This window comes from Mytilus californianus, unplaced genomic scaffold (genome assembly GCF_021869535.1).
Source record: "Mytilus californianus isolate M0D057914Y unplaced genomic scaffold, xbMytCali1.0.p SCAF_11, whole genome shotgun sequence".
In the NCBI taxonomy this organism is placed as follows: Eukaryota; Metazoa; Mollusca; class Bivalvia; order Mytilida; family Mytilidae; genus Mytilus; species Mytilus californianus.
In genome coordinates this window covers 37,705,308-37,720,206 of record NW_026262593.1, presented here as the reverse complement: position 1 = coordinate 37,720,206, position 14,899 = coordinate 37,705,308, and the positions used below count along the sequence as shown (strand labels likewise).

General features: G+C 33.9%; 1 protein-coding gene across 1 annotated transcript; it reads right to left on the bottom strand.

The window, feature by feature from the left end:
- Window positions 1-11,818: 11,818 nt before the first annotated feature.
- LOC127720889 (protein yellow-like) lies at window positions 11,819-14,484 on the bottom strand. Its single transcript, XM_052227631.1, has 2 exons — window positions 13,826-14,484; window positions 11,819-12,984 (listed from the first exon to the last, which is right to left on the bottom strand). Exons 1-2 carry the CDS (start codon window positions 13,899-13,901, stop codon window positions 11,819-11,821), a joined length of 1,242 nt encoding a protein of 413 aa, XP_052083591.1. The 5' UTR covers window positions 13,902-14,484.
- Window positions 14,485-14,899: the final 415 nt, after the last annotated feature.

Genomic DNA, 14,899 nt, shown 5'->3' with positions numbered 1-14,899 from the left:
GAAATTGATAAAATCTATTGTTTATTTTTTTTTCAATTTACTGATAACAAAATCAATATAAATACCAATAAAAACAATATTTAATGATTTAATTACAGTGAATTGGTAACCTATAGAATAAGTTTATTTAAAGGATCGATAAGTTTACCAGGATCGTTTCTAATTTCCGGGAACGGTAAACAATATTGCCGTAAAAATGAGGATGTGCAATCCCGTTTGAAATAAGTTTTCTACAGCTACAACCAAACTTCTAAACCAAATCTTTATATCTGTGGAAGAATTTAGTACAGGTTTTAAGTAATTTGTGGTAACGAAATCCCTGGCTTAATAATTTACAAGTAATACATAGATTACGTTCGTTAAAATCAAAAACGTCACAACAGACCCGGGCATAGCGAACGAATTGTGAAATATAAACACTGTAAGATGGTGCCAAAGGAACATCACATTAAGAGTTCACTTTCATAATTAATCTACAATGAAAAGCCATTCATGTAAAGCATTTTATAGTGCATGGAAAGCCATGTACTATGAAAAATAGAAGGGAAAAAACTGACTTTTCATTGGACGAGAAGGGGTGAGTATGTTCTAATGATGAATTGACAACTTTTAAGCCTGATATCTGTGTTAATTTTTTATTGACTTGAGATGATTACAGCTTCACATATTGTATAGACACCGATCTTTTGCAGACGATTGAATGTTGTCCTACATGAGGGTCTAGAAGGGGTTTACAGAATAGAGAATAATGAGAAAAACGTGCAGAAAAAAGGAAAAGGAGAATAATGGCCAAAATAAATAAGAATAGAGAAAAATGGTATAAAACATTAAAGAATATAGAAGTAAAGGTGCCCCATCCATACCTTACTGCATTCGTCTTTTTGTTATTTGTTTCGTTGGATTGCTGTCTCATTGACATATTCCCCTCATGTCCTTGTATTCATATCTAGTGTACGTTAGAGTTCAACATACGGTCTTTGGGTTCAAACTGGGTTTTTTTAACACTTTCCCGTTTTTAATCTATTGCATATATATACATTATTTTGTGTGGATTCCTTAACACCATACCTGCGTTTAGTTATAAAATTGATTATGTTATATCGTAAAAAGTAAAACAATAACTTTGTTAATCTAAGTTACTTTATTTATTGCATGGTTTGGGATGTGTACCTAGCAAGTAGCTTTCTTCTCCAACAAATATTTTTCCTATGGTAAAATGTGGGCCATCGTCGCTAGAAAAATCCAGCGTTCCTATGCGGACTTTGTGGAACTTATTTGTAACAAAATATAAAAATCCATTATCTATGTGCATTCCATCTGCGAAATTCAAGGCAGTGGTTGGTGACAGCCTTTGTAATGTCCGCAGGTTAACTTCTTCTTCGCTGTCGTCTGTAAGTATGTCTTGTTTGCGATCCCATTTTAATATATCATTGATTTCTAGAGCAGAAAAAAAGAAGCTTCTTGTTCCGGAAGTCAGACTTACAGCATGGTGTTGACGAATACCTATCATTCTAACATTTTCATCAAATGTGATACTAACAGCGAAAGGGTTTCTCAGTATACTTGTAGGTATTTGCCATGTTTTGAAACTAGCAACGGAGAAATAATAAACAAATTTAAAATCTGACGTTGTTGAAATACCATTTATTCCTCCCCTACTAAAGACCGTTTCTCCATTTACAGTTATATTTCCTGCATTAGCTTCGCCTTCCATTGACGGATGTGAAAACAACCAAGAAGTGTTCACAACCACATCAACAACAATAAGCTTACTTGCAATAGAATCGACAACATAGGCATACCTAGTTAAATCTTGATCTCTATCCAAAGTCAGATCAAACAGTATGGAGGATTCAGATAAAACCGAGTCTGGAAATATATGCCGAAACACTTCTTTTTTCGTTCTTATGCAAAAAATTACAAGTTTTTTACGACAAAATCTTATGTTATTCACTTGGCCTTCGTCCAATACCCATAGATAATTCGTATTTGGATCTATCTTAATGCTTGAGGAACTTTGAATGCTTTTGCAATCTCCAGCTTTATTCAGTCTTAAATTAGGAAATGGTTTTAAAAAGGATTTTCCGTTTCTTTTGATAACTGTGTTCAGACTTGCTGGAATTCCGGGCTTAGATGTCCTATCTATAGCTGTAAATATGCGTCCTCTTATCACATCCATAGTAGCAAGAGCGAGATTTTCAGGAATAAGCAACTTCCGGTCTATTAGCGATCTTTTCATTGGCGGAGGAAAATCATAATCAAGTGTCACCCATTCGTGCATAATTTTTATTTTGCCTTCAATATTCTGTGCTGAAAAAAAATTAAAAGCATTTAATTAAAGATCAAAACCAAACTAGTCATGGTAAATTCATTGACTGCATGCAATTAGGCCTATTGCTAGCATTTTCTTTCTTCAATAATCATCAATTTGAATTCATGCACATGTAAAATGATTTGATTAACAGTGTTTTTTCTTATCGTCAAGTGGCAATTAATTGATATAGATTTCAACACTATACATCTTGTAGAGTACATTTCTCTCCTCAAGACTGGATACTTTTAATCGACAGGCTATGTGAGTTCTTAAAACATTTCACATCCCAAGAGCCTGTGTCTCTCACCTGATTCTACTTTGGTTTTGGAAATCATGTAAAAATATATTAAAATCAAAGTAACAACACTTGGTCAGCACCCCAAAAGAAACATTCATACCATTTTTGGTTTCAATCCATAATCACGCGGTTTTCTAGAAGAAGACATTTGTATATATTTCCCATAGGGTCCTTTGTTAAACTAAGTCCCCCTTTGCCAGCCATCTTGGTTGATGGATTTGCTACAAAGTCATTAGGAACATTCATGCCATGTTTGGTTTCATTCCATTCAGTGGTTCTCTAAAAGAAGACATTTGTATGGACTGTCCATGGGTTATATGTTAAACGAAGTCCCCCGCTGGCGGCCATCTAGGATGATTGATCGCCTACAAAGTTACAACACTTGGTCAGCATCTCATAAGGAAAAAGTAAAAGTCTCCAAACAAATAGTACACGTCAATAAATCATCAAAATTATTTGTTTTGTCCGCTGCAATCGCCATTATGAAAACTTAGACTTTAACAATGTTTAATCTTCCTTGTCACCTGATAGGTCGATATCTTGGTTGTCTGAGGTATATATAGATACACTATATAAACAAGTCTAAATACATTAAGCCGTTGTCATATATAATATATGCAAGCTTTCAGTAAGAGAAAATATTGTTGTATGAAAATTTTCTAAGTTAATTTATTTTGTTCGTCGTACTATTGACATTACTGTTTAAAGCGACTTATCGGCCCAAATGGTCGGGTGTTCTAATAAATGTTTTTATTTACACTGTATTATACAATTTTTGTCAAAAACACATGTTACTATAATAAACATTTTGGTTAGTTAGTTGTATGAACTATATATGTCATATTGGGGCATTTTATAGCTTACTATACGGTATTGGTTTTGCTCCTTGTCGAAGGCCTTACGGTGACCTATGTTTGCTTCAATCCGTTGCATTTGACCTCGGTTGTAAAATTGTCTAACTGGCAATCATACCACATCTCATTTTTAAACCAACCACAGCTTGGACATTTACAATATGAATTTATAACCAATATTGATTTAAAATTCTACCATTCCAGAGGCAAATACTCCTGTAAAAGATTTTGGATGGCTTTAGACTTATGTACTAAATCATTACTCCTAGTACTTTGGTCTCTATAGTATTTGTCATAAATCACGGATACATTACGAACTGGTTAATTATATTACCCGGTATATGACAAATGGTCATAAGCTGTATCACCTTTTATTTTTGATATTTGATTTTACAGAATTTCACTAATTGGCTTGACCTCTGGATAATATAGCGAGAAAGCATGTATACTTACCTTTTTGTTGAATCTGTCTTAACTACCGACTTCTATTGCCAATATATATAGTCTTATATGTTTCCCTTTTCTATTGTATGCATGGGCGCTGTTAGTAAGTGAATTACCTTCTAACATTAGATTTGAAAGTTTTATTATTTGTTAAAATATAGAAAAGAAGGTATATCATGTACTAATTCATGACAAAGCATTTTTACACACACTTGGAATAGCCGAAAGCAAATGAACAACACTTCGATTCAATTTTAAGTCACAGTGAGACCAAGCATAGAGCAAAAGATCACACCTGAGTGCAAGTTTGTTTTGTCCCTTTTCATTTTTACCACAATAAATTTCTTGAATGTAAGCCAGGATTCATATATCTAACCTTTTCACAAGCAGCATTTCTATTCAAGGTCAGAAATTTGATATTCTTTGTTAGTTAATAAAATCCTCATTATTAACTGTGCCTGCCCTTAGTTCCTGTTGATTAATTAAATATTATGAGACTTAGGTAAAGTTGACAGTAGATGAATTTGGCTATTCTTTGTATGTACATGTATATAGCTCCGACCATGTTTACGTATTTATACACCACCGGCTTTCAAATGTTTAGGATTGAACGTTCTTCCTGAAGATAAATCTAGAAAGGCATTTCGTCCAAAGCCAGTGTATATATGTTCAGTATACAGGCTGATATCTGGTTACTCTCAATAAAAATCTATATTCATTGCCTAGAGATTGTGTGTAAAGAACATACATTAAAAGTCAAATTGAAGTTTTATTTTGGAATAAAATGTACATCGTAGGGTTAAACATTTGAACGATTCACTGCCAATTTTCATTTCATTATTCATCACTTAATAATAGTAATTTAAGAAAGGACATGTAGGTATATATTAACTCGACTGACAGCAACCCCACGACACACAAACCGAAAAACAACATGAGGTCAACAAACTGTCTACATGAATAGATATACAGAGATTAAAATGCTAGCGAAGTTTACAATTTTACTGTACATGTTTATCCTTCCATTGCTTGAATTGGCTTATTGAACGAAAGTCTTGCAACTTCACCCACAATTTTTTTTTTATCAGAAACAAACCTCATTATATTGAATTAACAAAATATAGGTATTACTTTACATATCAATGATCTGTTCGGGTTGAAATAAACCATTATGTCAATAGGGCAATGCATGTTGATCCCTTTAATTGTACCCGATCAAGTGAAAATTATAATGCTATATCGATGTAAAAATTGGCCCATCCTCGCCTGAAAAATTCATTGTTCCTAAACGAATTTTTTGCAACTTATTTGAAAGGAAAAATAAATAATCTATGTGCATTCCATCTGCAAAATTCAAGGCAGCGGTTGGTGAAAGCCTGTGTAATGACCGAAGGTTAACTTCATCTTCGCTTCCACATGTAATTATGTCCTGTGGTCGATCCCACTTCATTATATCGTTGATTTCTAGAGCAGCCAATCATTCTAACATTTTCATCAAAAGTGATATTGTCAGCGGAAGGGTTTCCCAGTATACTTGTAGGTATTTGTCACGTTTTGAAACTAGCAATGGAGAAGTAATAAACAAATTTAAAATCCGACGTGGTTGGAATACCATTTATTCCTTCCCTACTAAAGTTCGTTTTTCTATTTACAGTTATATTACCTGCACTAGTTTTGCGTTCCATTGACGGATGTGAAAACATCCAAGACGTGTTCGTAATCGCATCAACAACAATAAGCTTACTTACAATAGAATCGACAACATAGGCATACCTAGTTAAATCTTGATCTCTTTTTTGTATTTATTTTGCCCATTATTATCCATTCTTTATATTTTAGCATTCCATTATTCATTATTCTGTATTTTTTGCTTGTTTTTCCCTATTCTTTATATGTTTGTCCTTTATTCTGCAGCGTTTGCCTATTATTTACTATTCTGTAAACCCTATCTAGACCCTCTTGTATAGACACCTGTCTTTTGTTGACGACTGTATGTTGCACTACATGTGTCCTTATTTAATATTTTTCGTTGGATTGGTCTCTCATTGACGTATTTCCCACACCTCCTTGTATTCATATCCAGTGCACGTTAGAGTTCAACATACGATCTTTGGGTTTACACTAGGGGTTTGGAACACTTTGCAGTTTTTAATATATTGCATATATACATTACTTTGTGTGGTTCCCTTTAAACCATACCCGCGTTTAGTTAAAACTGATTATGCTATATCGTAAGAAGTAAAACAATAATTTTGTTAGTCTAAGTAATTTATTTCTTGTATGATTTGGGATATGTACCTAGCAAGTAGCTTTCTTCTCCAACAAATATTTTTCCTATGGTAAAATTTGGCCCATCGTCGCTTGAAAAGTCTAGCGTTCCTAAGCGGACTTTGTGAAATTTATTTGTAACAAAATATACTTACTACATGGTGTTGACGAATATCTATCATTCTAACATTTTCATCAAATGTGATACTGTCAGCGGAAGGTTTTCTCAGTATACTTGTAGGTATTTGCCATGTTTTGAAACTAGCAACGGAGAAATAATAAACAAAAATGAAATCTGACGTTGTTGAAATACCATTTATTCCTCCCCTACTAAAGATCGTTTCTCTATTTACAGTTATATTACCCGCATTTGCTTCACCTTCCTTTGAAGGATGTGCAAACAACCAAGATGCGTTCGTAACCACATCAACAACAATGAGTTTGCTGGTAATAGAATTGACAACATAGGCATACCTGTTAAAATCTTTTTCTCTATCCAATGTTAGATCTAAGAGCAGTGAAGCATGTGATACTACCATGTCTTGGAAGATATGCCGTAGAACTTCTTTCTTCGTTCTGGTGTTGAAAATAACTAGTTTTTTACGACAAAATCTTATGTTATCAAGTCTACCGTCGTCCAGAACCCATAGAAAATGCGCGTGACGGTCAATGTTTATGCTTAAAGTATTTTGAATGTTATTGCAATCTCCAGCTCTATTCAGTCTTAGGTAAGGAAATGGTTTTAAAAAAGATTTTCCGTTTCTTTTATTACGGTGTTAAGAGACGATGGGACGCCAGGAGTAAATGTTTTGCATGTAAAAAGTAATAGATTAAAAGCCGTTTGATATAACATCTTATAGATAACATTTCATATTGATTAAATAACACACGATGTCAAACCCGAACTTTAATGAAAGTCGAATAATTTAAAATATCATCTATTGCCATGACCCTAAAAATCGCCAGATTTATATCCCTAGAACTTCTTTGAGACGAACTTGATACACGCATCAACCACCACCAACCCCCAACCTCAGTCAATGGAACAACTCAGTCAAGTGTTGTAATATGACAAAGAATACCACAGCTTCGAATACACAATTTGATTCGATCCATGCCAGAGAGATGCAGAACAGTGTTAGCTGCACATGGTGGTTACAATAGATACTGACTTTCACATAACCGGAAATTGACAAATTTATCGTATGTGACAGTGACGCTAGTGTGTGAAACTTTAGCTCAATATATCAAAGCATCGATTTGAAGTACACATGATAAAAAAAAAACATTTTGCGCTTCATTTTTTTTTGCAGAGTATGCTTTAAATTTGTTTCATTGTTGGATCAAACTTTTTTATTATATGTGCATGTTGGTAGAGTGTTCATTGTTCATCGATTTTTTCATTGTTGTCCCATTTGAACCAAGATATTTTGACCTTGTCGACTCTGCACACACTGGCGAATTATTAAAAAAATTTTCAGAGTTACATCCATTTTTGTTTAATGCTTTGTCCATCCTTATCATCACAAGTTCTCTTAATGGTGAATTGTACCTTTATGAACTATTAATAGCGGACAATTCCTATATACAGATGGACACTTGGATAAGATCTTCAACGACACTTCCAAATATATGACAACTGTAGGTAGAGAAAATAGTTAATACAAAGGAAATACATGGATTGACTACCGTCCCCGTATTGTACATAATTAGTGAGAACCTAATATTGATCACTAATTCATATACCGGTAACAAAATGAATATCAGAGTTCATAATGTGAAATTATATGTGTTCCTCCTTACTGAAGTTCCTCTGGAAACCTTCTTGTAACAAATGCTATTATTTTTATTCCTGTTGGCACAAATATTCTATGCTCTTTATTCCGTCAAAAATAGATACTGTTATACAGTAATATTTTTTCCCTTTGGAACTAATATCATAAAGGATCTTGTATTCCATAAAAAAGAAACAATACTCGTTATATGTAGTTCTTGGTCTGAATTGATTCCACACACAACACCATGCACGCGTGTGATTTTGGGAAAATCTGAACGATTTTTTCGAATATAAGGTTATTGTCGAGTGCCAAGATTTCTCCAAGAACGGCTTTTCCCCCTTCGTATATGTGTTTGCTTATTCCACCTACATAGGGGGAGACGGGGGGGGGGGGGGGGGGCACAAAGAAATCATTCTGCAATATAGATATTTTATATTATAAGCGCGTATAATTTTTTATTCTTCTTTTCTCTCGAAAAGATCAGATCTGCAATGACTTAAAAGAGTAAGTTTCAATCCCAGAGCTGTTCCCAAATGTATGCGGTTTGTACCCTCGCAGAATTTTAAGAACCAAACATTAATAATGATCACAAATTCTCGTTTCGTATGTGATATAATTTTTTTTTATCAGAAGAATTCGAATTTAAATTTACTTTCATTGAGAAATTTTGCCTTATAATTCACAGAAAGGGAAATAACTCAAATTGTTTCGAGCTGCCTCATCTATAACATTTAGAGTTACTTTCCCTTGTCTTTATTTATCAATTAAAGAACGTAAGAAACATTCAAAATTTACACGAAAAGAACATAAGAGGGGAACTAGTTTTGAATGTCACAAAAATATTTGTATACTAGTAGTTGATTATGAGTAGAAGAGAGGCAAAAGATACCAAAAGAATATTCAAACTCACAAGTCAAAAACAAACTGACAATGCCATGACGAAAAATAAAAAAAAAAAAAACTAAAGACTGAGCAACTCGAACCCCATCAAAACCTGGGGTGAACTCAGGTGTTCCAGAATGGTAAGCAGATCCTGCTCCACATGTGGTACCCGTCGTGTTTCAAATGAGCCTACTCTAAAAGAATGACAGTGGACGGGTCTGTTCCGTGCGAGGAGTTTGGTAATCTCATAGGGACCAACCACGACCACGTAAGTCGATTCCAAAGAAAATGTAATGCTCAAAGCCTGTGATTCTCTGGGTGTGTACTCACGACAAAAAACACAGCTAATATGGTTAACATTAGATTTTAAAAAATACAAGATGTAAAGTAAGTTTCTAACGATGAAAAAATGAACCAATCAAAAACTAATATAATTCTACAAAGTTGGGATTATAAAAGTTTTATTATCTATGAAATTAGTCACAGGGGCTCGTTTTCTAGTCGGCAGTATGTGCAAGTAGACTGACATGCATTCTAGATTTTACAACCTCAACACTTCTTATGAATTAAGCCCTTTTCAACTGATTTTTATAGTTTGTTCTTATGTTGGTTGTAACATCACTGTCCCGGATAGGGGAGGGTTGAGCGCTCACAAAAATGTTTAACCAAGCCACATTCTTTATGTGCCTGTCCCAAGTCAGAAGCCTGTACTTCAGTGGTTGTCGTTGGTTCTTGACTGATATATTTGCTTTTCGTAAATTGTTTTGTTATACATTAGGCCATTAGTTTTATCAATTGAATTGTTTCAAATTTTTCATGTCGGGGCTTTTTATAGCCGACTAAAGGTATGGGTTTTTCTAATTGTTGAAGGCCGTACGGTTGCCTATAATTGCTTACATTCACTTCATTTAAACTTTGGTGCATAGTTATCTCATTGGCAATCATACCACATCTCCTTATTTTTATATTATAAATAAGTAGCATCAATATGTCCCTTGTCCGGTGGACTAGCATAGACGGGCAAATAATACACGTTGAATCATTTATTGTCGTGGGTATCAATTTTCGTGGATTGAGGTAAAGTTGCATTTACGTCGGATATTTGATTTCATGGTTTTGACAATATCTGCATACAAGTAAATAGAAATTTATTATTCGTTGAACATTGAAATTCGTGGTTCACCTGTATCCACGAATTCTACGAAAATTGGTGTCTTAACGAATTAAAATAAATCCACAGTAGTCTTGTCCTCGGCGTGATCAGACGAGGCAGTCCAGTAAAGATGTAGGCGTAGGAATACATAAATGAGACAGCACCAACGACTCAAACAACCAACAGGCATGCTTTTCCCTAGCAGGGTTAAGAGCTTTGAGTTTGCCTGTTATACATAGAATTGAGAATGGAAACGGGGAATGTATCAAAGAGACAACAACCCAACCAGAGCAGAAATCAGCCCAAGGCCACTAATGAGAAAATCTCTACAGTTAAATTAGAGATGAGTGGGTTTTTATTGTATGTATCGTATGTCATATCTTAAAGTTTTTCGTTATTTTGAGAATTGGGTTTTCAGGGGAGATTTTTTATCGTTTCTGTTGAATGAATTGATCACTTTTAATCCTGATAGCTGTGTTAAGTTTTTATTGACTTGAGACGATTTACAGCTAGACATATTGTATGAGGGTCTGAATTGGGGGTCCTTCATTTCTTTATTCTTTATTGTTTAGACCATTTTTCTCTATACTTTATTTTTGAAACCATTTTTCTCTATTCTTTATTTTTGAGACCATTTTTCTCTATTCTTTATTTTTGAGACCATTTTTCTCTATTCTTTATATTCAAGCACCCCATTATATATATATATATATATATATAATTAAGATCCATTGTGTCACATCTTGTGATCCGTTTATTTGGCAATCGCCAATGGCAGTCAGCAGGGTTTAAGAACATCCGTTGTTCGACCTGCTAGTCAAATGCGTTTTGTTAGAATAAACTTTTTCACTTTTTTGGTCTATTGGAAAATGTTGTTTGTTCTGTATCTAGACCTCTCTACCAAGAAATTTGTTTTGCATGTACACGTATAAAAATTGCGGTTTTTATCCAACGCAATCATAGGTTTGAACGTTGTTTTCAATATATATATTTATTAAGATAAAAGGCATGAATTTGACAGACACAATAAATTTAAATGACATACATATATAGCATTGACATTAATATGGGTTCACACACAAAAGTTAATGAAACTTATTTCCAGTGGGGTCCTTTTATTCTCAATTTTTTTATGCCCCACCTACGATAGAAGAGGGACATTATGTTTTTCGGTCTGTGCGTCAGTTCGTTCGTCCGTCCGTCCGTTCGTCCGTCTGTCCCGCTTCAGATTAATGTTTTTGGTTAAGGTAGTTTTTGATGAAGTTTAAGTCCAATCAACTTGAAACTTAGTACACATGTTCCCTATGATATGATCTTTCTAATTTTAATGCCATAATTAGAGTTTTGACCCCAATTTCACGGTCCACTGAACATAGAAAACGATAGTGCGGGTGGGGCATCCGTTTACTATGGACACATTCTTGTTTGGCCTATTTTCCTTTATTCTTTATTTTTTGGCCCATTATTGTGTAGAATTGGTCCATTATTCTCTATTCTATAAACCCCATCAAGACCCTCTCTCATTGACGTATTCTGTAGTGTTGGTCCATTATTCTCTATTCTATAAACCCCATTAAGACCCTCTCTCATTGACATACTCCCCACATCTATTATTCATACCGAGTGTACGTAAGAGTTTAGCTTACGGTCTTTTGATTTGAACTATTATAGGGGTTTGGAACACTTTCCTTTTAAATCTATTGCATATATATATATATATATAATTTTGCGTGGATTCCTTCAAACCATGCCCGTTTAGTTAAAATTTATTATAATTTATCGTAAGAAGTAAAACAATAACTTTGTAATTCTATCTAAGTAAATTTATTACTGGCATGATTTGGGATGTGTACCTAGCAAGTAGCTTTCTTCTCCAACAAATATTTTTCCTATGGTAAAATTTGGCCCATCGTCGCCAGAAAAATCCAGTGTTCCTAAGCGGACTTTGTGGAATTTATTTGTAACAAAATATAAAAATCCATTGTCTATGTGCATTCCATCTGCGAAATTTAAGGCAGTGGTTGGTGACAGCATTTGTAATGACCGCAGGTTAACTTCTTCTTCGCTGCCGTCTATTTGTATGTCTTGTTTGCGATCCCATTTTAATATATCATTGATTTCTAAAGCAGGAAAAAAGAAGCTTCTTGTTCCGGAAGTCAGACTTACTGCATGGTGTTGACGAATACCTATCATTCTAACATTTTCATCAAATGTGATACTGTCAGCGGAAGGGTTTCTCAGTATACTTGTAGGTATTTGCCATGTTTTGAAACTAGCAATGGAGAAATAATAAACAAATTTGAAATCTGACGTTGTTGAGATACCATTTATTCCTCCCCTACTAAAGATCGTTTCTCCATTTACAGTTATATTTCCTGCACTAGCGTCGCCTTCCATTGACGGATGTGAAAACAACCAAGATGTATTTGTAACCACATCAACAACAATAAGCTTACTTGCAATAGAATCGACAACATAGGCATACCTAGTGAAATCTTGATCTCTATCCAAAGTCAGATCAAACAGCATGGAAGATTCAGATAAAACCGAGTCTGGAAATATATGCCGAAACACTTCTTTTCTCGTTCTTATGCAAAATATTACAAGTTTTCTACGACAAAATCTTATGTTATTCACTTGGCCTTCGTCCAGTACCCATAGATAATTCGTATTTGGATCTATCTTAATGCCTGATGCACTTTGAATGCTATTGCAATCTCCAGCTCTATTCAGTCTTAGGCTAGGAAATGGTTTTAAAAAGGATTTTCCATTTCTTTTGATAACTGTGTTCAGACTTGCTGGAATTCCGGGCTTAGATGACCTACCTATAGTTGTAAAGATACGTCCTCTTATCACATCCATTTCAGTAAGTGCAAGATTTTCAGGAATAAGCAACTTCCGGTCTATAAGCGATCTTTTCATTGGTGGAGGAAGGTCATAATCAAGTGTCACCCATTCGTGTATAATTTCTGTTTTGCCTTCAATATTCTGTGCTGAAAAAAAATGATTAAAAGCATTTCATTAAAGATCAAAACCAAAATAGTCATTGTAAATTCATTAACAGCATGCAATTGGGCCGATCGCATGCTTTTTCTTTCTGCAATAATAATCAATTTTAATTCATGCACATGTAATATGATTTGATAAACAGTGTTTTGCTTGACGTCCAGTGGCAAATATTTAATATAGATGTCATCACTATACATCATGTAGAATACATTTCTCTCCTCTAGATACATTTAAACGACAGGCTAGGTGAGTGATTAAAACATTTCACATTTAAAAATAATCGCATTGCATGAAACGCCGACTTTGCATGTAATAAAAAAAAGTTTACAATATTTTTCACATCTTTTATATTTCTTGAGGTGTGTACACTCTATTTTTGTTTCATGTTTTGTATCAAAATTCTATAATCAACTTCTTTCTATTTACATACACTTCTATTTTTCTGGTATATTTAATAATCAAAGCGCTAATTTTGCATGACATGTACCTTACTACAAGCCTGGTGACATTTACTATTTATTAAAAGTTTAAGAAATAGTATTAAAATTCATTTTTGTTTATAGTGACGTTATACTAACTTGAAATAGAGAAATTAGTATTTTCTTAATCGCATTCCTTAAAAAAATTTATTACCAAACACAAAATCGGTACCCTATAAGTAAACGTATAGTAAGAAAACAAATTTGTGTCTTTTCAATATTAAAGGGTCAGGAATGGCTATTCATTTTTTGTTTTTGTATTTTTTTCTGCACTATTTGACGAATAACAAGTTATCTTAATTAATTTGAACATAAAAAATGCCTTTAATTTTTTTTTCATACTTACAATTTCCGTTTGCGTGAGCAATGGCTATTATAACACAGATGCCAAAGACTGACAGTACAATGTCTCTTGCCATCATCGTAGTCCTGTAGAAAATCACTTCTTGTTAACATAAAGCAAATAGAATTAATGATGAATTTCACTAAAATTACACAAAAGCAACTTGTTAACAAATGTGACAGATGTTTGTGAACTTGATAAAAATCAAATTAAAGTACACGAGGGTCTTGATGGGGGTTCCTTCATTTCTTCATTCTTTAAATTTTAGACCATCCTCTATTCTTTATTTATTTCCCTATTGTTCTCTTTTCTTCATAATTTAACGCTCCATTATTCTCTAATCTTTATTTTTCTCTTTTCTTTACTATTTTTTTCCCAATAATCTGTACTTTTTGTCCATTACTCTCTATTCTGTAAACCCCGTAAATGACAGCTGTAACACAAGTAACCCTGTTTTCTTTCTTTCTTCTTAATCCTTCTAATTTTATCCTGTACATCTAATTTTATCCTGTACTTCTAATTGTATCCTGTACTTTTAAAATTTTTCTAAATGCCATTATTTTCATTTAGTTGTTATATTCAAATCTAAATATTTGTTTATCCATCTGTCTTCTTACAGCAAGAAAAAGATCTAATTCTTTGCAGTAATATTGATGTTCAGTCTAAAGGGGGGGGGGGGGGGGGGCAACTTCCATTATACAAGGTGCCGCTGGAATAGGTAACATTTTCCAGCTTGAAAGTATGTGAATCGGTTGGGGAAAATATCAGAAATATATGACAAGGTTAATAAAGTTCCCATTACTTGTTATATAAAAAGCCCTGTAATTTTTTCACAGCCGAAAGTTTCGCCGAAACCCAACCAATATGGGAAAAGGTTACATTTTTATCTGTCAGATCTAATTGCAGTGAAGCAGGTGATAGTATCGTATGGAAATATATGCGATTTCTTTCATTTAATAATCAATGTTAACAAATATAGGGTTTAGAATGGGTTGTAAGTTAGTTATACACCTCGGGATACGGCGTGTCTGGATAAGAAACCCCTCCGGCCTCCGGCCGACGGGGTTTCTTATCCAG